At 39.2% G+C, this 23,125-nt stretch overlaps 1 protein-coding gene across 1 annotated transcript in view; it reads left to right on the forward strand.

Moving 5' to 3' along the window:
• The window catches only part of FREM2 (FRAS1 related extracellular matrix 2), a 153,629-nt gene that overhangs the window by 105,840 nt on the left and 24,664 nt on the right, over positions 1-23,125 (forward strand). Inside the window, exons 7-14 of the mRNA XM_079902635.1 lie at positions 7,572-7,721; positions 9,406-9,615; positions 10,996-11,193; positions 12,196-12,360; positions 12,930-13,112; positions 16,288-16,418; positions 18,356-18,514; positions 22,286-22,589. Coding sequence (XP_079758761.1) covers positions 7,572-7,721; positions 9,406-9,615; positions 10,996-11,193; positions 12,196-12,360; positions 12,930-13,112; positions 16,288-16,418; positions 18,356-18,514; positions 22,286-22,589 — 1,500 coding nt within the window. The remainder of the gene's footprint in view (positions 1-7,571; positions 7,722-9,405; positions 9,616-10,995; positions 11,194-12,195; positions 12,361-12,929; positions 13,113-16,287; positions 16,419-18,355; positions 18,515-22,285; positions 22,590-23,125) is intronic.

A 23,125-nucleotide genomic window follows, 5' to 3' on the forward strand; every position in this document is an offset into this window, starting at 1 on the left:
TATTTTCCTCAAATTTTGTTTACAGCTACTTTTTTACGTCTGTTTGTTTTTTAATCCAGCCCATCTGTTTTAAATAAGGAAAGTTAAGCCGTTTGCCTTATTCTAGTTATGGCAATATACTTGGGCTTTTAATTTGGGGTTTCTGCATATGGATTTTTCCTTTATTTTTTCCCCTCCTTCACAGCTTCTTGTTATGCCAAGGAAGTTTTCCGTATCCTTTGTGATCTTTATTTTCTACTGGTTTCTGTCCTTTTGGTGGCAACTCATATAATTTTCATGAAGGTACTTTACTATCTGCCTAACAAAGTTTACTCTCTTGAAAAAGACAAGGACATGGAATAGTCTAGACACCCACTGAATGCATCTGTTTATAACTTCCTCTCTGTTGTCTCAAGTTTCAGCGTTAAGTTGAGAATATCAGTTACGAGATTGTTTACGCTTGCCATCAATAGTCGGATTTACCAGCATATTTTATTGATTGCTCAGCAAAGTGTCTTGCATCCAGTTCCTCCATTTGATTTTACTTTTCTTCTGTGCTTTAGCACTTTCTCAGTGTGCATCTGTAGGTGAGAAAACCTCTTCGTCTCTAATGGCCGAAAATATGTTTATTTTGCCCTCACTCTTGAGTTCCGTTTCCCTTTGGTTTCTATGGCTCCAGTGTTCATTCACAGCCTCTGTGCAGACTTAAGAGGCCAGCAGAACCATTCGCTTTGCGCTCCACTCACCACTATGATGTCCTGTTGTTCTGTTACGTTCTTAGTTCACAGGGATGCTTATCTTGTTTTGAGCATAGCTCTCCCTTTCCTTATCAAGCATAATAATGATAAAGGGAAAGTCTTCAAAGCTACCAAGAAGAAATGGCATGCTGTCTTTAATTTTTAATCTATCATTGCTGCTGAGGAAGCCAAGTAGAGGGTGTGAAATCACAAAACTGTCTTTAACCAGATGTCAATGTCTTCACTAGATTTTCTACCTTAAGAAAAGGAAAGAAAAAAAATCAACTTCGTAGCCTGGTCTTTCATTTTCTGAATGAACTGTAATTCAGCCAGTCCCCTTCTGAGGGATTTTGGGCTTGTTTTCAGTTGTGCCTGAGTACAAATGAAGTACAACATACTTGTGTATGTATCTTTGTACACTTACGTTAGCGTTTCTATATGATAAACCTGCATACATTGAATTCAGGGTAGAAATTATGTTCATTAAAATCTTGTGACAACCTTTTGTATTATGGTTGCCTTAGTTAAGGTTAGTTAGCTTCGTTAAGGGTACACACTATCTAGGCATGGATCCTAACCCACCATTTCCCTGATGTGTGACTTTGGGCAAATCTCTCAATCTCCCTAATCCTTAGTTTCCTTATCTGTGAAAAGAAGACTAATATAGTACGTACCTCATAGGGTGGCTGTAAGGATGAAGTAAGATACTGAAATCAAAACAATTAGTGTGGTATCTAACCATTACTTATTATTTGCTAAGGACACTGACATGAGCTAAAACAGCCTGAAGGCTGCTGAGACCTGTAGAGGTTTTCAAAAGCACTGGTGAGATACATGGGTGGGGCTGGGAGTATATGGTAGATCTCTGTACCTTCTGCTCAGTTTTGCTCTGAAAACAATTCTGAACTGAAAACTACTCTAAAAAATATAGTCAGCTTAGAAAAAGAAGGGAAGGAAGAAAGGAGGGAAGGAAGGAAGGAAGAAAGAAAGAAAGAAAGGAAGGAAGGAAGAAATGAAGAAAGAAAAAGAAAGGAAGAAAGAAAGGAAGGAAGGAAAGAAAGAAAGAAAGAAAAGAAAGAAAGAAAGAAGAAAGAAAGGAAGAGAGAAAGGAAGAAAGAAATGAAGAAAGAAAGAAAAAGAAAGGAAGAAAGAAAGAGAGAGAAAGAAAGGAAGGAAGGAAAGAAAGAAAGAAAAGAAAGAAAGAAGAAAGAAAGAAAGAAAGAAAGAAAAGAAAGAAAAGAAAGAAAGAAAGAAAAAGAGAAAACACTGGTTCCTGGGGGAACCCATTGGAAATTATGATTCGATAAATTGGAAGTGAGAACGAGCATCTGTATCTTTAAATCTCCTTGGCGGATTCTAATGCACATCCAACTTGGAAATGCCTGGAGGCAAAGTATTTAAAAAGTGAAAGTAAAAAAAAACCCTTCTCTTGGAGTTCATTGTGGTGGGCTTCCCTTGCCCCTGTGGACCTGCTCCAGATTCAAAGGTCAGCCCTCCACAGTCATTTTACCGGAAAGACAAGCACTTCATCCTCCTGAGGCTTTGTAACTCCCACTGCCTGATGCTAAGGACGGTTGTCTTCTAACTCAGCCACCACAAAGACGTATTTATTCATTTGCTCTGGCAAATCAGTGATCCTATTTTACAGGGTGTTCATTACCTCCGCAAATGTTAATTGAGCACCTACGGCCAGACATTGATTACACTAAGTGTTAGGAAAACATCAGTGAGTAAAGGAGGCTTAATTCCTCCCCTTAGAGAGCTCAGAGATAGTGAGGGATACAAGCCTGAGGTGACTGGGGAGGGGGCGGGGTTGACAAGGGAAGACAGGGTGCTCCCCAGCACAAGTGACTTCTCCTGAAACCCGAATTCCCTGGTGTCCAGTGGTTTAGGACTCCGTGCTTCCATTGCAGGGAGTCTGGGTTCCATCCCTGGTCAGGGAACTAAGATCCCGCAAGCCGCGTGGTGCGTCTAAAAAATAAAAATAAAAAAAATCTGAAACCGGAGTTATCCTGTGAGGAGGGAAGAGTGTTCAAAGCAATGGCCGTGGCATAGCAAAGACTGGGAGTGCCACACCTAAGACATTCAAGACACTGGATTTGGGGTAGAAGAGAGGCCAAAATGAGATTTAAAAGGCAAACTGAGACCAAATGTTTAGTGTTTTACAAACCAGTGTTTTTAACCAACGTTAAAACGTCTGTTAGCAGCCCTAAGAGCGTTGAAACTTTGAAAGGCTTTCAGCAAAGGGATTGCCATGATGAGATTTGCTTTGGGGGATGGCCTCTGGTTAAGAGCCTAGCTAAGTTGCTGTTGGGAGAGTTCAATGTCAGGTGACGCTGGCTGCATCTAAGGTAGTGGCAGTGACAGAGAGAGAAACCAGGGGGTGGGCAGTGGGGGTGACTCTGCTGCCTCTGAGAGTTTACCTTGAGGTGCCGACGGCATGGCGTTGTGTAGGCAGCCAGTTATCAAGGTCCAAAACTCAGAAGAGAGATCTGAATTGGAAATCATTTAGGGAGGTTCTTTGTATTATTTTCAGCCCTGAACCAAAAGATGGCGTAGAAGTTTTTTTTTTTTTTTTTTTTTTTTTCAATTCTAAGCAAACATCTTAGAGCTGCAAAGCCTACTTGACCAATGTTCCAGGTACACGTGAGTAAATAAGATTTGGCTCCAGATAGCAATTACTACTGACACCTCTTCCTTTCATCTCATGAGACACAAAGTAATTGTAAACATCAATCTAGACACCACAGACTGAGCAAAGGAAAAAAGTTCACTTTTTCCCTGTGGGGAAAAACTTAAATGATTTTCCCTTTGTCTTCATTGCAGGTGTGTGTGTTGTACGCCAAGCCTCCTCGTCAACTATGTTTGCAAGAAATAGACATGATCCTATCTGTGTTGTTTGTATTGAAAGTATTCCCAACCTTGAAAAGCATATTAATGTTTAATGAACTAAAACAGACTCTTCTGTAGGCAATGCCTTGATCTGTGCCCTTTCTTTAAAAGTGTTAACACCACAAAGGATACAGAGAGTAGAGTTTGGCTTCCCTTGAGAATTTCACACTATATCACGTGGCCAATTTAAAAACCTCCCTTGTGCTTCCCTCACACTGTTTGTATATAACTTATCTTTTCTCCGCTGGGGGAATAAACGTGCATTCTGCCGTGTCACCTGTGGTTGGTGGAGTGGTGACGAATGACTGTTTTATGGTGTTTTGTGGGTGTGGGCTACATGACTTTATTTGATATTTTCTCATTCCAGGTAGTAATACCAGCCACTGACTGTTTTCTCTATTAAGATTGTGAACTTACAAGGCACGGTGTGTATTTAAGATCTGATTACACAATTAAATAGTTTTTTTTCTTTCTGATCTACTTGAAGTTGTAATATGGATATTTACAAAACTAATAGACAAAGGTCTACAGTTTACTTAACTTTTAAGAGAAACCAAGCTTCTAGATAAAAACCAAAGCGAGGTGAGTTAAAATCTTATTCATAAATAATGATAATTTGCAAGAACAAGCAATTCTTCTGAATTTCGCATAGGTATCCTTTAACTGTTGACAGTTTCATCCATTTCTCTCTCTCTTCCTTTCACTAGTTTATTACTTCCACATTAAAATGGTCAAGGAAATTCTTGCCAGTTATCTTGAGCAATTATCTATAACTCAACTCACTGCTTGAAGGATTTTTAAGTCGTTCACATTCCATAAGATTCTGTACAAATGGTAATAATTATAAATAATATCTAAGTTTTAGAGACTTATGACAAGGTATTGAGAAGTTGAAATAACAATAATGATGATTCTTTGCAGTTCTCATTCAACCGCACTGAAAAGATACAGAGGCGCTAATGCCACCATTTCTTTTTATTCATGATGTAAGAAACCAGGCAGTTAACGAGAATGAATAAAAACTATTAAAACGTGTTTTAATTTCATCAGAGTCACTTTATACTTTAATTGCAGTGACTGCAATTGATTAGTAGACTAATTTTCCAGTGATCGTGAATAGAGCACAGAGAGGGAGAGAAAGTACATAACTAACTTAAATCTACAGATAGGCAAAAAAAATCAATCTTAAGGAGAAAAATATCTTTCCTAATGCGTTCTCTTAGCTGCAGTGGTGAAATTGAGAGGTTTAGGATTAAAAGCCTTTTTCCACTCCTCCTCTTTCTTTCTGCTGGAGGTAACCACACACTATACAATGGCGATACGATACATTGTTTGCATCATTCACATAAATCTTATTATTTATTGCATTGTCACATGTGCTGTGACCTCCCACCTCTGTCTCTCTCCCTTCCTCTCTCTCTCTCTCTCACACACACGCATAAAGCACATATGTCAGACACATAATAAATGTTCTACACGTGCTAACTATTATCATTACTCTTCACTCTTAATGACAACTTGGATAAAAAAATTTCAGAGTACTATTGAATACATAGAACTCTTTTTTTCCTTATATGAACTGCACATTATGCTATAACATCAAAACACTTGATCTGCAGTTGACGGAGTGAGTCTGAACACACACTTGCAGAACAAAATTTGGTCTCTGCGTAGCCCATTTGGTGATCCATGGTCGTATTCACTCACGTGATTTTAGTCTGTTCCACCTCTAGTATGTATCTGGGAGGAGCAGAGAGACGGGAATACGGGAGGGGGCTCCCTCACTGCATTTCACAGATATCTTCCATAACTCAAATCTAATCTGTACAATGATGCGGTTTGCCAGGAATGTGAAGAGGCTTAGATCACTCACTAGATGCAGATGATCAGGCCTCTGCAATAATCGCAAAAGCCTTTTAAAAGACACACAGATGTGCTTGGTGTGGTCGTCTGGTCACAATAAGCATTTTCAGGGTTCGTCTTCACCGTTGCCCCCTGCTCAGCGTGAGAAATGTAAGGAATTTATTGGCTTGTATTTGAGGTCCACCTTGGCTGGGGTGAATAAGATAATCCCTTCATCTGTGTACATCCACTCACAGGCCCTAGCACTGTCCAGGCTGAAGGGATGAGGAGGTGAAAGTATGCTGTAGGCAGATTTATCACCCCGTGACCCAAAATATGCAGCAAACTCTCCAAGGTTGCTTTTGTTTTATTCAAGAGTTCAGGGAGCTCTGTGCTTTCTATCATGCTCGCATATGAAGGGACAAAGAAAACACAACTTTCCAGTTTCAATAAAGATCATTTATTGGGGGGAAGGAAAATAAAGAATCCTTACTCGAGCAGTGCACAGAATGGGTTTCCTGTGGTTGTGAGCCATAATTGTAGGGTTTTGTTTCATTTTTGTGTTTGGTAATTCAGTTAAATGCTCTGACACGTGAGAGTTGTCTCTTGAATGACCTTGTGTTTTAGGGAACATTGATGTGAGTTGCATGACCTTCTAGACTTGGATCTCTGGAGTCCTTAAAACCACACACAGATGACTAAACTGTCTCAAGTCAAGGACTATTTGCCTTATCACATGAATATACTCAATTAATTTATCTTTGTTGATAAGCTCACAATAGGGAAAGTATACACTCCATTTACTATTTCTGCAATTTCCCACAAGCCTATAAATATTTCAAAATAAGTTTTGGGAATTTTTTTTAAAAGCTCACAGATTGTCTCCCAGGTTTCTTCATTATTAGTCAGCTGACTGCTATCTCTCAGACTCTGGCAGCTGTCTCGCGAGGTAAACTGCTGGTCACGGGTAGAATCAGGGAATGATGGTTAGATCAATTCATCGCCAATACTGGAGAAAAATACAAAGTCTCCAAAGTGTGTGTCCTGTTTTAATGGCCTAAGTCACATGATTTTCATACACGTTTAAAACAAATGTAAGGGCTTCCCTGGTGGCGCAGCGGTTGAGAGTCCGCCTGCCGATGCAGGGGACACGGGTTCGTGCCCCGGTCCGGGAAGATCCCACATGCTGCGGAGCGTCTGGGCCCGTGAGCCATGACCGCTGAGCCTGCGCGTCCGGAGCCTGTGCTCCGCGGCGGGAGAGGCCACAACAGTGAGAGGCCTGCGTACCGCAAAAAAAAAAAAAAATGTAAGCCCCTTGGTATGAGATTATTTCTCTAGTGGAACCTCAGTATAGAGTACCCCCAAAACCCTATAGGTAACCTACTATCATGTCCTAAAGTCTTCAGGACTCATAATCATATATATTCTAGTTATGCCAATCGTATGTAGTCTAGTTATGCCAATAGGGGCTAACTCTCTAGGGGTTATAAGAGGCCCAAAGACAGTGGACTGATGGACTAGAAGATGTCGTTATGCAAATAGTCTCCAGAGTGATGACGCGGTAGGAGACAGGAAAATGAGCCGTCCGGCAAAATACATAAAATTTCAGCTTTATGTGTTTTGTTTCGTTTTGCAGCTACTTTACCAGCTAAACTTTTAGGAAGTACATTTAGAAGCCATTTATAACCCCACATACAGGGGACAAAGTAACTCATGTGCCTCAAGATAAGGATGCTCCATCAGAGGGAATTCCCTGGTGGTCCCCTCGGTGCTTCCACTGCCGTGGCGGGGGTTCAGTCCCTGTTCAGGGAACTAAGATACCACAAGCCGTGCAGCGCCGCCAAAACAAAACGCAGCAAAACAACAACAACAAAAATAAGCAATAAAAAAAGTTCCATTAGACACTTTACCATATATATTTTTGTTTTTCAACAGAGGCATTTTGATCTGAAAACTGTGTAAGTCTAGAGATTAAAGAGATGTTATCTTGCTAAAAGGAAAAAAAAATGATGGTATAAGGAAGTCGATAAGATGAAGCGAACTGTTCTTTGGAATTTCATCGTACAGTTTGATGTGGAAAAGTAAACGTAACAGAAATGGTTTCTGTTTCCTTCTTAACAGAACCCATCCTCTACTTTGGTGACGTCGAGTACCCTGTGGACGAGAGCATAGGCTCTGTGGACGTGCGGGTGTGGAGAGCCGGCACTGACCTGTCCCAGGCTTCTAGCGTCACCGTGAGGTCTCAGAAGACAGACCCTCCCTCTGCTGATGGTGAGCAGTTTCCTACAGCAACTCTTTTGAGTATTCTACAATTTTCCACTTGCCATGATGAAGTACCTTAAAGCCCAAATACTTCACTTCTGTTTAAGCAGTCTGGTTGAATGTAATTTTTTCTGAAATTATTACTGTATAGTTGGCAAATCTAGGCTCTATTTACTATTGTGAGAAAATACATCTAGAGGGCCACAAATCAAAAGCTGTGTTATAAACATATAAGTCAAAGACTCTACATTTGAATGCCTTTATTTGCATGAATTGCTTCTCTATACTTGGGAAATCTACCATCGTTGAATATTATGACATCATATGCACAACTAGAATAATCGTGAAGGCCACCCTCAGAGAAATCTAGTGGCATTTAAGTATCATGCAGGTATGTATCTCTAGCTTGGCTCCTTCCTCATTTTAAACAAACGTCCCCATAAATACTTGGGACCCAAAGACTTTTCCTACACTTCATTGTACAATCTGTCCTAGCTGACACATGCTTGCCTTTTATTCTGCAATCTACATCTGCTAAAAGTTTATCTTAAAGCTAGGACAAGCATAAGATAAGAAATTTCCTTTTTTGTCCCATCTAAATGACCAGCAGTACAAACGATCTCTTACACATGCCCACACACGTACATCGTGCACACATCACACATTCATCATGCATACCATTCATCCCATTTTATGTCACCCTTAAGTTTTCACTTTTTAAATGTTGTAGAACCAGCATAGTGTTTTGCATGTAGCCGGTGTCCAATAAACATTTGTTTAGCCAAATCAGTCATTTCTTTAGAGAAAATTCAAATCAAAGAAAGAGATGAGAATAAAGGTAAAGAAGAAGAGGAAAAGAAAAACACGGAAAGAACCACAGTGAGATTCAGATACAGAGACTTTTAAAAATGAATTAAAGACATATACTCAAATATAGTTGCATATTCAGAGGTAAACAGATACAAAAGGAGAGTTAGAAGAGCAGAAGGTATGAAAACAAGGAAGAAATAATACTGAACACTCTCCCCTCTTCTCAGTCTTTATGGATGTAGTACCTAAAGATTAAGAGAAAGTTTTGTTTTTTTAACTACTTTAGAACATAAATGGAGATGTCAACACTAGTATGCGCCCCACAGTCTGAAAAATAATAAGCCAAAAACCAAATATGTCTCTGGGGCAGGTGTGGGTGAAGCATGTCAGACGAAAGCTTGTATCTGAAATGTGTTGTTTTAACCAGCAGGCAGTCACACACCTAAAGTTCTGTAGTAGCTTCTGAAAATAGATTTGGATATTTAACTAATGATAACAAAATTTCAATATTTATATTTCATATATAATTTATGATAATCAAATGATTGATATGCTGGTTATTTTTAGACCTGATTTTTACTAGTTCTATTTGAGAATTCCAAAATAGATGGAAAAAACTATAAGAAAGCTAAAATAACTAAAGGTAAATAACTTGTTAGACGTAGATAAGACAATGTTCAGAACCTGATCTTTGATCTACCATCTCAATAACCAAAAGGTTAGATACTAATCTTTTGCATTTCATTAAATGTATTTTCTGTAACGGTATGCTAGTGTATATATTTTAAAAAGGATTATAAATATATCTTCACAGTTTGCTTCTCATAATTTTGTTTAAATTGAGTTAGTCCCCAACTGAAAAATTCTTCTGTTACTGTCATAGCTGGAACAGACTATGTGGGAATCAGTCGTAATTTAGATTTTGCACCTGGAGTCAACATGCAGACTGTTCGTGTTATCATTCTGGATGATCTTGGACAACCGGTGCTGGAGGGAATTGAGAAATTTGAACTTGTGCTTCGAATGCCTATGAATGCTGCCCTTGGTGATCCCAGCAAAGCCACGGTGGCCATAAATGATTCTGTCTCAGATTGTGAGTGTTTATTAATTAATGATGATAAGTAAAGCGATATGGTAGACTTTATATAAATGTTAAGTAAAATGATAAACTAGGGTTTATATACCCGTATTAGTTTGCTAGGGCTGCCATAACAAAGTACTACAGACTCAGAAATTTCTTGTCTGACAGTTCTGGAGGCTAGGAGTCCAAGATCAAGGTATCAGCAAGGTTACTTCCTTCTAAGGGATGCAACAGAAGAATCTGTTCCAGCCCTCCCTCTTGTCTTGTAGATGGCAATCTTTTCCCCTGTGTGTCATTACATCAGCTTCTATGTGTGTCTCTGTGTCCAAATTTCCCTTTTGTATAAGGACACCAGTCATATTGAATTAGGGCCCACCCTAATGACCTCATTTTTACTTGATTAGTTCTGTAAAGACCCTGTCTCCACATAAGGTCACATTCCGAGGTACTGGGTGTTAGGACTTCAACCTGGGAATTAGGGGACACAGCTCAACCCATAATAATACCTTAGCTGACCAAGTCTTACTTTCTCATCCTGATTATTTTGATAGAATTAAACAGCTTCAGAAGAAAACTTTCAGTCTTCCTCGCAAATTTAAAAAAATGAGATTGCTATCAATATCTTGATTGTGTGTCAAGAACTCCCCCCCACAGATGGGTGGGACCGCATGGGGTTGCACAAACCCTTGAGTATTAACGGTCTTTTTTGATTTCTCAACACAAGACATTTTCTGTTATCTCCTTACTCCCAGACTCCTGAAATTCCCCTAATGATGTGCCAAAGACACTGTTCTGAAGCAGTAAGCTTCTGGACACATGGCAGGGCTCTCTGACACGTCATCACAAGAAAATTCTGAATAATCTTCTACCACGATGATCCTGACATTGCTTGGAGGAGTCTAACCTATTGTCAATGAGGCCTGTAGTTAATTGACCTAGTATAGGTGTCACTTTCTATTATGTAATAGATATAATATTATAGTCATTGTCAACTTTTCCAACACGGTCCAGGTAAACTGTGCATGTGATTATGTGCACAATATTTAATATTATTCATATCAAGAAATTCTGAAAAGCTCATGGTAAAGCAACATATATAGATACAGACATCTTAAAATCTCTGGTTTTATCTACTTTCTCACATTTCATTGCATCTTCCTACTCCACAAAATAGGCAGAGCAAAATTACAAGGATAAGGAAATCAAAATACTGAGTTAAGTGATTTGCTCAAGGCCAAAACACTGGCAAGTGACTGAGTGGAGAGTTGGTTCCAGTTCTTCTCATTTCTGTTCCATTATTCTTCCCACGAAACCATGTTTTCTGAAATGCCGTTTTCCTTACATTTCTATCCACTTTGATTCATATGTTTATTTTCTTGTATTTTTTTTCAGTGCCTAAGATGCAATTCAAAGAGCGAGTATATACTGGCAATGAAAATGATGGGCAGATAGTTGCCGTGATCCACAGGAGTGGAGATATCCAGTACAGGTCTTCCGTGAGATGCTATACGCGCCAGGGGTCTGCACAGGTGATGATGGACTTTGAAGAACGCCCAAACACTGATCTCTCCACCATCACCTTCCTCCCTGGTAAGTTTTGGCTTGCAATTTTTATTTGGAATTTGCAGAAGCCACGTTTTGGGTGTGAAATATCTATCAAGGAAATACAGGTTCTGGATTTCAGCAAGCTTATGACATGGTTTAATGTGCACTAAATGATAACAAAGGGAGGTAGATTAACAGGGTGAATGAATGTTCTTTTGGTTTCCATATCAACTTATTGATTAGTTTCTAGTGCTGTGCTATATTGTTTATTCAAACTGTATGCAGCAGATAATGTCATATCAAATGTGTAGGTTTCACAGTACTGGGAAAGACTTAATGTTCAAATGACAGAAATGAAAGGAAATAGATGTCACATTTTTTTTTTTTTTTTTTTTAATACGGTACGCGGGCCTCTCACTGTTGTGGCCTCTGCCGTTGCGGAGCACAGGCTCTGGACGCGCAGGCTCAGCGGCCATGGCTCACGGGCCCAGCCGCTCCGCGGCATGTGGGATCCTCCCGGACCGGGGCACGAACCCGTGTCCCCTGCATCGGCAGGCGGACTCTCAACCACTGCACCACCGGGGAAGCCCAGATGTCACATTTTTAATATGTATCCAATGTCATAAAATATTTGACCACTTTGATCCAATAATTGTACAAGATACATGTGCTGTGGTCAAATTAACAATGACCAACCAGTACAAAGTTGCTAAATTTGCCTCCTGATCATAATGTTAGAAATTTGTAAATAAAATTGGCATTTCCTCTTTTCCCCTTGTTTTCAGACATAAGTGACAGAACTTAAGACAGGCATTAAAGAACTCCCTGTACAAATAGGGCCTGTCATTGCATATGTTCAAACCTCATCATTCATTCAGCAAATATTAATCAAAGGCTTATTACATGCCAGACACTGTTCCTTGCACTGTCGATACAGCAGGGAAAAAAGCAACATCCCTGCCCTCGTGGGGCTTACCTCCTGGTTGCAGATGCTTCCCTTATGGCCTACGGGATGTGACTGCCCTCCTGTCGTTATTATTGTTCCAGGTGAGACTGAAAAGCCTTGTATCCTTGAGCTGATGGATGACGTACTATACGAAGAGGTAGAGGAGCTCCGTCTGGTTCTTGGCACTCCACAAAGCAACTCCCCTTTTGGAGCTGTGGTTGGTGAACAAAATGAAACTCTGATAAGGATCAGAGATGATGCTGATAGTAAGAAGCTGTTTCTTGTGTTCAACTGTAAATTAGGAACTGAAATCCATCTGTATTAAAGTTTTAGGTGGCTCAGAAAATAACCCCCTCTTTCTGACTTGGCTTTTAAAGTAATTGAGAAATAGGAAAAAGACTAAGATAAGTGGAGAACGAAATAAACCATTTAAACTGAAAATTATGTTGAAGAATATGGTTGATACCTAAATGCTAAATCCCAGGCATTCAGACCTCCCTACTCCTCACATACCCTTGGGTGCAGGTCGTCCTGGGTCAACAATTTCCTCCTTCCCTTCCCTTAGTCAGTGGCCCACTCGTGTAAAATTTTTGGCGCATAGACACAGCCCACAGCACGTGATTTCTGGGGGCTGGTTAATTGCTAAGGAAGGAGCTGGGCCATGCATGCTCAGTTTCTCATGACACACCAGTGATACTGAGTGAGGGGACAGAGGGAAGGCAAGAGAATAATATAATTAAGCTCCTCCCACATGGGAAACAGAAAAACCATTAGAAGTGGAGAAAAAAAGCATTCCCTTTACAATTTAATTTGTCTGTGTCTCCCACTGTTTTAGAGACAATTATTAAATTTGGAGAAACCAAATTTAGCGTCAGTGAACCCAAAGAACCAGGGCAGCCGGTGGTTATAAAAATTCCAGTGATTCGCCAAGGAGACACTTCAAAGGTTTCCGTTGTGAGGGTTCACACCAAGGACGGTTCAGCCACGTCTGGAAAGGACTATCACCCTGTGTCGGAAGGTATGGGGGCTCCTAGGGCCCGTGTCCAGATGGGTTGTGCTCACACTGTGTTAGTGCTGGTACCCTTGAGAAAATGGAAGAGAGATATCCATCCAACTGAAATACAAATACATGTACTCCTTTAAATTAATCTCCTTCAGGAAAACAAAGTCAATGGAATTTATTTCCAGAGTTTCCCTTTTTGACTGCTGGGTACCTGTGTTAGGGAAATTTTGAGTTAGTGTGCTAGATGATCTTCTGTTTTGAGTCTACAGTCCTTTCATTTTCAGTGGGTTTTCCCTGCGTTATGGCAATCCGATATTAAATAACAATTTTCCTGAATATCCTATTGCATTGAAAATGTGCATGATAGCCAAGAAGATAGTCATAGAACAACAACAATGCAAAACTTCAAGCTAGAAAGTTTAATGTTAATGGAGGACAGTAAAAGGGGGACAGATGACCAACCACAGGGCCCATGAATTCTCTGGGCCTTAGGAGCTCATAATGAATACATTTCATCCATCCCTCTCCTTCTTCAAACTTTCGGATCATTTCACCCATTACTTTTATGAGTATAAAACAAGTCAGTTCTTCTCTCTCCCTGTGGGTTGTTTACTGGCAAAATAGAGACTGCCAACAGTTTTTGATGATCATAGACTACAGGCGTTCATCTTGGTCTGCTCAGTTGAGAACAAAGTTTAGGAAGTGACAGAATCAGTAATAGAATTAATGAAACAGTTGGAAAAACTAGCATCTTCTACAAAGGAACACTTATTTTCTTTGCACATATGGTAAAAGTTTGATGAACTGTAGAGCTTCAAAGTTATCCTCATATTATTTTCTATGTAAAGAATGATAATATATTGGAAATATATGCATAAAACCCAAAAAGAGAGGAAAAAACTGATCAGCTGCTAAATTATAAAATCTAAAATAACTATTTCTAAAATGAGCATGTTTTACATGAAGGAAACACCTTCTAAATGTGGATGACAAGATCTTTAACAGAAGATGCTTTTCTTATAAAGAAAACAATTCTTTTTGCTAAGACAGAAACAAAATTACATGTATATAGTAAATTGACAAATGAAATCAGAGAAAACTTAAATAACAGTAAATCAACCTGTGTCTCTTTTATCCTATAAATGTCAACATGTGTTTATAAAAAAATTTTAATAATCTTTCCTGAAATATATTTTAATTTCTCCTTTTATGGTCCAAATTGAGGTAAACAAAAAATTAAATATAGAATAAACGTTGAAATATTTTTGGTTAATATTTAACCCAAATATTTTGGGGTTAAAAATGTCTAGGGGCTCCCCTGGTGGTGCAGGAGTTAAGAATCCGCCTGCCAATGCAAGGGACATGGGTTCGAACCCTGGTCCAGGAAGTTCCCATATGCTGCCGAGCAACTAAGCCCGTGCGCCACAACTACTGAGTCTGCGCTCTAGAGCCTGCAAGCCACAACTACTGAGCCCGCGCACCTAGAGCCCATGCTCTGCAACAAGAGAAGCCACCACTCGCCACAACTAGAGAAAGCCCGCCCGCAGCAACGAAGACCCAACACAGCCAAAAAATAAATAAATAAATTTATTTAAAAAAAAAAAGTCTAAAGTGGCTGAGGAAACAACTATCACCTAGCATGTATACTGTAAGAAAACAATTAATTTAAGCATTTAAAATAAACACTTAAGTTTTCAACTTCTCAGAAACTAGGTTTATATAATTCAGAGGGTTACAAAACTCAAATGTGTACAAGGCCAAGACAAGCAATGAAAATGAGGGAAGCAAGGAAAGTGTGAGGGAAAGATGGAGTGATGGAAATGTTCTTCAACCAGAAAGTCCATTCCGTGCTGAGAAAGACCTGTACTGTCATAGCCAGATGACTGTTGCCAGGCAGAAAAGTACAAAAGATCTAAAACATCTGTATTTTTCTATGAAATCCCCAGATGTTGAAGGGTTAGAAAATAAATTTTCATTGCACCTTCACACAGGTCAAATCAAACAAATTGGTGACCCAGAAGTGATCAGCTATTTTCATCCTCTGGAACGAGGACTGTACGCCCTCTTGGGGCATGAGAAATCTAAGGCTAATGGTATCAAAGAACTGGCTAAGGCCAGTGTGGAAAATGGCTGTACCCAGAAACAGAACTAATTTTAAAGATGAGTCTGGCTTACAAACACAATTTTAAAGAAGAAGGTCCTTTTCATAATTGATGGAAGTAGGAAAAGAAAAATACATTGGAGACACATTTTCTTCTGCCACATTTTAAAGGATTTCTTAATTTAGAATTATAATGATTGAATACCGCCGTTACATGAGAAAGCAGCGTCTGTTATCGTCTCTGATTGGAATGATTATGCATTATATTCTTTATTTTCTCCTCTGAACCAGTTTTTCACAAGGCATTGTAAAACCAACAAAATTGTTTATTCAAGTTTGGTCAGCTGCTTATTCTTGAGTTCAATAAAATCAATTAATTTTTTAACATTTTAAGAATCTCAGAATGAATGGTTAAAAAAGGATTACCATTATTGGGTTTAATTTTCATGACAATGAAGGAATTATTTTTAGTGAGGAGCGACAGGGTGAGAGAAAAAACACCATTAACATTTTTCTTTAAAAACATTGCTGAATTTCCAAGATTAACGTCAACAACCGAAAGAAGTCTTTTAAAAATATAATTTGACATGATATTAAAAATTTCAACAATTTTATGTCCAGCTTTTCTAGATATATACATAATGAAAATACTATTCACCCTCAGTAATGCCTGTGATCATATATTTCACTTATGTCCTGTTGGTTTAGAAATTCTGGGAAATGAGAGGTGCGTTTGTCTGATTGTGCCAATATCAAAATTGTTGATTGTCTATTCCATAACTCTGCATGTTTTCAAACTGTGGGTCAAAAAATCAATTTAGTAGCTTATGATCAGAATTTTCTTCTGGATAAAATGGAATAGAATAGAAAATATTAGAATGCAATGCATATTGTAAGAATAGGTGATGTTTTTAAAACTTTTTATTCCATTTTATCCACACTCACGTGTGCACACAAACATATACACGTAAGTATACTGGGCCACAATATGAAATATATTTCTCATTGTGGATCACTGTCAGAGAAGCTTAAGAAAAACTTCACATATTCCTATGTAAAAGATTTAAACCTGTGATTTTGCATTTGTAGAAATTGAGTTTAAGGAGGGAGAAATCCAGCACATTGTTGAAATTGAAGTAATATTCGATGGGGTAAGAGAGATGAGAGAGGCCTTCACTGTCCACCTAAAACCCGATGAAAATATGATAGCAGAGACGCAGGTAAGTAATTTATGGATATAAATTTGTGGCCAGTATTTTATCATGGAAAATGCATGTAAGCATCACATAGTGTACAGTTAAGTAATCAACTTTATACAACCCTTGTATAAAGACAATGCCCATAATCTCTTTTCACCTCCTAAATAAATTTTGTTTCCATTCGAAAACAAGAATCAAGAAAGTCCTGGGGCTTCCCTGGTGGCACATGGTTGAGAGTCCGCCTGCCGATGCAGGGGACGCGGGTTCGTGCCCCGGTCCGGGAAGATCCCACATGCCGCAGAGCAGCTGGGCCCGTGAGCCATGGCCGCTGCGCCTGCGCGTCCGGAGTCTGTGCTCTGCAACGGGAGAGGCCACGGCAGTGAGAGGCCCGCGTACCGCAAAAAAAAAAAAAAAAGTCCTAAATTCCCTGGCGGTCCAATGGTCAGGACTCCATGCTTTCACTGCCGAGGGCATGCGTTCGATCCCTGGTCAAGGAACTAAGATCCTGCAAGACCCATGGTGCAGCCAAAATAAAAAATTCCTGTCTCTTTCTTGAAAAATCATGTTTGTAGAAACTCAAGGACTAGAGCCTCCGAGTCCCACGTCAGCCCAGTTACCCTTCCTATTTTAGTCAGTAACGACTGAATCTGGGGTTAACCTCCAGAGAGAAGGCATAGTCTCAGCACAAAGATGAGGCTATTAATTTAGTGCCACAACTCATTAAAACACACATTTCAACCCACAAAACAGTTTGCTAACCCTCAAAATTCCCACCTGCTCATTGTAACTTTATTAAATTGATGTCCAGAGCCTCAATGACCCAAATGTTACTGTCCTAGCACTTCTTTCCTCTGTTTATTTAATTTATATTATTTCATCAACCAGATATTCTTCAAGATAAATGTAATTTCCGTAGAATTTTGACCTTTAAGCCTAATTTTTAAAGCTAAATGATTTAACGAACAGGCCAATGTTTACAGTATCTGTGCTTACATTTACTCGATTTCTTTTATTATTTGTTTCACTATTAGCATGAGATCAAATTGGGGAGACTTTTTTTCCCTTAAGTACAGGTATTTTTAATATTTTATAATTTTTACTACTTGATGGTATTTACAGTGCCTTGGGTTTTTTTTTTTTTAAGTCATATTTAAAATGCAAGAAGTAGGGGCAGAAAATCTTTTTCAAATATATTTTTGTAAGTCTTGATCACATAAGAAGTGAGTCTTTAGTTTTTATGGAGCATCATATTAAACTCTTTTGAGTAAGAGGAACAGAGATTCACTCAAATCACTTCAAGTGATCAAAGCCCCTTTTAAGAAGACACACGTAAATATAGGCTTGGAAACTGCAGTGTATCGTTGGATATTAGAAGATGATTCGGGAGCAAAAGGCAAATGTGTCAGTGGGGTTTCCTTGTCATTCTACCCCCAGTAGATGTTCACAGGTTCCTCTTCGGTCTGTGACTCAGCTTCTCCCTCTGCCTGTGCTTCTGTCCTCTGCTCCTCTGAAGCTTCACTTTTCACCTGATTTCCACTTCAGCAGGGTCCATGCTGTCACATGACCTCTAGCATCTGCCTTCACCCTGGTCTCTTTCAGCTTTCCTCCCACTATTAACTAATTGACTTTTTCATGGATCTTCCACTTTACCACCCCGAGACAGACTTAACTACTATCATCACAATTTGGAGAAAAAAATTCAAGCCCAAATACTTTGCGGGCCACTGGCCAACCCAGGACTCAGGTACCCTCCCCTGCACCATAAGATATGGCCCAGGTGCCAGGGTCATGAGGAACAAAGCACATAGAGCCTGTCACACTGCAGAGGCTCTGGGTGTGACAATTTTTACTATAATGAAGCCATGGACTTGCCAAGCATTGTGAGTATTGTTCTGCACAATAGAAGCAGCATGAGTCTAATATGTCAGTAATCATGGAGAATTATCTTTTCCTTCTAGGCCACCAAAGCCATTGTGTACATAGAAGAATTGAACAGCATGGCAGATGTCACTTTTCCTTCTGTCCCTCAAATTGTGTCCTTACTGATGTATGATGACACTTACAGAGCCAGAGAGAGTGCTGGACCTGTGTCTGGTTATCCTGTTGTCTGTATCACGGTGAGTAGGAAGTTGAGGAAAATTGTAAAATAGTTAAAATAATCATGAACATTAACCAATATAGTATGGGCTTTGTCATGATGAAATAAAAGTGGGGGAAAACTGCAGGATTTAATCTATGAACTTTTGAAAGGAAACTGTTGATCAAGTAAAGGTCCTATTTTTCTTCCTTCATCCAACAAAGGTTTACTAACTGATGTACACATAGTGTGTTATCTCATATTATCTCAGGGTTTGCCACTGAGAGAAAAATAAATAAGATATGAACTCTACACTCAAGGAATTTAAACATAAGGGAGAGAAAAATATATAAGAATCAGTCACTCTACTATAAGGCATGATGTGATCATTATACAAACTAGGAGATAGAACAGCAGCTCCACCTGTGAGGGAAGGTTTGGGATCGTCCAATGAAAATGTCAATAGTTTAAGAGTCACATAAGGGGGAATCCCCATAAGGTTAACAGCTGATCTTTCAGCAGAAACTCTGCAAGCCAGAAGGGACTGGCAGGACATATTTAAAGTGATGAAGGAGAAAAACCTGCAACCAAGATTACTCTAACCAGCAAGGATCTCATTCAGATTTGATGGAGAAATTAAAACCTTTACAGACAAGCAAAAGCTGAGAGAGTTCAGCACCACCAAACCAGCTTTACAACAATTGCTAAAGGGACTTCTCTAGGCAAGAAACACAAGAGGAGGAAAAGACCTACAATAACGAACCCAAAAGTTAAGAAAATGGGAATAGGAACATACATATCGATAATTACCTTAAATGTAACTGGACTCAATGTTCCAACCAAAAGACACAGATTGGCTGAATGGATACAAAAACAAGACCCATATATTTGCTGTATACAAGAGACCCACTTCAGACCTAGAGACACATACAGACTGAAAGTGAGGGGATGGAAAAAGATATTCCATGCAAATGGAAATCAAAAGAAAGCTGGAGTAGCAATTCTCACATCAGACAAAATAGACTTTAAAATAAAGACTATTACAAGAGACAAAGAAGGACACTACATAATGATCAAGGGATCGATCCAAGAAGAAGATATAACAATTGTAAATATTTATGCACCCAACATAGGAGCACCTCAGTACATAAGGCAAATGCTAGCAGCCATAAAAGGGGAAATGGACAGTAACACAATCATAGTAGGGGACTTTAACACCCCACTTTCACCAATGGACAGATCATCCAAAATGAAAATAAATAAGGAAACACAAGCTTTAAATGATACATTAAACAAGATGGACTTAATTGATATTTATAGGACATTCCATCCAAAAATAACAGAATACACATTTTTCTCAAGTGCTCATGGAACATTTTCCAGGATAGATCATATCTTGGGTCACAAATCAAGCCTTGGTAAATTTAAGAAAATTGAAATCGTATCAAGTATCTTTTCCGACCACAACGCTATGAGACTAGATATCAATTACAGGAAAAGATCTGTAAAAAATGCAAACACATGGAGGCTAAACCATACACTACTTAATAATGAAGTGATCACTGAAGAAATCAAAGAGGAAATCAAAAAATACCTAGAAACAAATGACAGTGGAGACACAACGACCCAAAACCTATGGGATGCAGCAAAAGTAGTTCTAAGAGGGAAGTTTATAACAATACAATCCTACCTTAAGAAACAGGAAACATCTCAAATAAACAACCTAACCTTGTACCTAAAGCAATTAGAGAAAGAAGAACAAAAAGCCCCAAAGTTAGCAGAAGGAAAGAAATCATAAAGATCAGATCCGAAATAAATGAAAGAGAAATGAAGGAAACGATAGCAAAGATCAATAAAGCTAAAAGCTGGTTCTTTGAGAAGATAAACAAAATTGATAAACCATTAGCCAGACTCATCAAGAAAAAAAGGGAGAAGACTCAAATCAATAGAATTAGAAATTGAAAAGTAGAAGTAACAACTGACACTGCAGAAATACATAGGATCATGAGAAATTACTACAAGCAGCTATATGCCAATAAAATGGACAACCTGGAAGAAATGGAAAATTCTCAGAAAAGCACAACCTTCTGAGACTGAACCAGGAAGAAATAGAAAATATAAACAGACCAATATCAAGCACTGAAATTAAGACTGAGACTGTGATTAAAAATCTTGCAACAAACCAAAGCCCAGGACCAGATGGCTTCACAGGTAAATTCTATCAAACATTTAGAGAAGAGCTAACACCTATCCTTCTCAAACTCTTCCAAAATATAACAGAGGGATGAACACTCCCAAACTCATTCTACGAGGTCACCATCACCCTGATATCAAAACCAGACAAAGATGTCACAAAGAAAGAAAACTATGGGCCAATATCACTGATGAACATAGATGCAAAAATCCTCAACAAAATACTAGCAAACAGAATCCAACAGCACATTAAAGGGATCACACACCATGATCAAGTGGGGTTTATTCCAGGAATGCGGGGATTCTTCAATACATGCAAATCAATCAATGTGATACACTATATTAACAAATTGAAGGAGAAAAATCATATGATCATCTCAATAGATGCAGAGAAAGCTTTCAGCAAAATTCAACACCATTTATGATAAAAACTCTGCAGAAAGTAGGCATAGAGGGAACTTTCCTCAACATAATAAAGGCCATATATGACAAACCCACAGCCAACATCATCCTCAATGGTGAGAAACTGAAACCATTTCCACTACAATCAGGAACAAGACGAGGTTGCCCACTCTCACCACTAAACATAGTTTTGGAAGTTTTAGCCACCGCAATCAGAGAAGAAAAGGAAATAAAAGGAATCCAAATTGGAAAAGAAGAAGTAAAGCTGTCACTGTTTGCAGATGACATGATCCTATACATAGAGAATCCTAAAGATGCTACCAGAAAACTACTAGAGCTAATCAATGAATTTGATAAAGTAGCAAGATACAAAATTAATGCACAGAATCTCTGGCATTCCTATACCTATAAAAAAATAAAGAATCACATAAGGAAACGTCATTCCTGTATGAAGTGGTTGCCTTACAAATGGCATAGTTACTTTTTCAATTGCCTTCTCTTACCTTTGAATTATAAGCTCCTTGTGAGCAAAAACTGGGACGCATTTATGCTTACTTTGCAATACCCCTGGTGTAATGACCTACATATAATAGGTATACAATAAATGTTTATTGGATTAGCAAGGCAGAAATAATAATGCGGTGCAAGTTACAGAGGTCTTGAAATGTTATATTAAGGAACGTGCACTTTATTTGTTGGGTAGCAGGGAGCTCTTGCACAGAAGAATGGCATGAGGAGAGGGGTTGTATTGGAGTGTTACCATGGCAACTGTGGTCACCTGACGAGAAAGGCCCTGAATTAGATAGAAAGGTGATGCTTGGAATGGGAAGGAAAAGACCAACTTAAGAGACATCCTACAAAAAGAATCAACCAAGTTCACTGACCCACTGGATGTTGGGGGCAAAATGAGAGAGAGAAGAGAGGGAGAGAGAAAAGAACGATTCGGCAACTTTGAGGATTCGAGAGATGATGAAATGAGTATCACTTTTACTCGTATCAGGTTAAAGGTGGAAACGGCCAATAAGCTGTTTGAAATGCAAGATTAGAGTTCATAAAAGCTAGCATTGCGAGGACTAGGAATTTGAAAGTTGCATGAATAACATGTAGAAATGGAAAAAAAGTAGCAGTGAAAACACTAAGGGAGAGAGAACTTAAGAGGAATAATTTCCACCTTGTTCTAAACTGCGGCCCTAACATAGTTATTTGTTTCCCATAGGCTTGCAACCCTAAATATCCGGACTATGACAAAACAGGATCCATTTGTGCAAGTGAGAACATCAATGACACTTTGACCCGGTACCGATGGCTGATCAGCGCACCCGCGGGCCCCGACGGAGTCACCAGCCCCATGAGAGAAGTGGACTTTGACACCTTTTTCACTTCATCCAAGAGGATCAGTTTAGACTCCATATACTTCCAGCCTGGCTCCAGGGTGCAGTGTGCGGCTCGGGCTGTGAATGCCGATGGCAATGAAGGCTTGGAGCTGATGAGCCCTACCGTAACCATCGGCAGAGAAGAAGGTAGTGCATGGCCGTTTTCACATGAAGGTCGCTGGAATACCATGGAATGTTATATATGTCTAATTTCCAGTTATTCATTCCTCCAAATGCCCCATGTATTCCGTAATACTCTATACGGTTTTTTTTTTTTGTTTTTGTTTTTTGTTTTTTTTGCGGTACGCGGGCCTCTTACTGTTGTGGCCTCTCCCGTTGCGGAGCACAGGCTCCGGACGCGCAGGCTCAGCGGCCATGGTTCACGGGCCAGCCGCTCTGCGGCATGTGGGATCTTCCCGGACCGGGGCGCAAACCCGTGTCCCCTGCATCGGCAGGCAGACTCTCAACCCCTGCACCACCAGGGAAGCCCTCTATAAGTATTTTTAAATGATAATCTATTTTCGCAAAAATATTCATTAGAAAACAAATATTTATTCATTTTGCATTTTTCGATCACTGAGCATATGTCAGGCTTTTGGCTGTCATATGAAAAATAAGGCAGGATTCCTGCCTTCCAGGAGTCCATACTCAAACTGAAGACACAGACAAATTTTAGTCTGGAC

The sequence above is a fragment of the Stenella coeruleoalba genome (assembly GCF_951394435.1).
Source record: "Stenella coeruleoalba genome assembly, chromosome: 18".
NCBI classification, from domain to species: domain Eukaryota; kingdom Metazoa; phylum Chordata; class Mammalia; order Artiodactyla; family Delphinidae; genus Stenella; species Stenella coeruleoalba.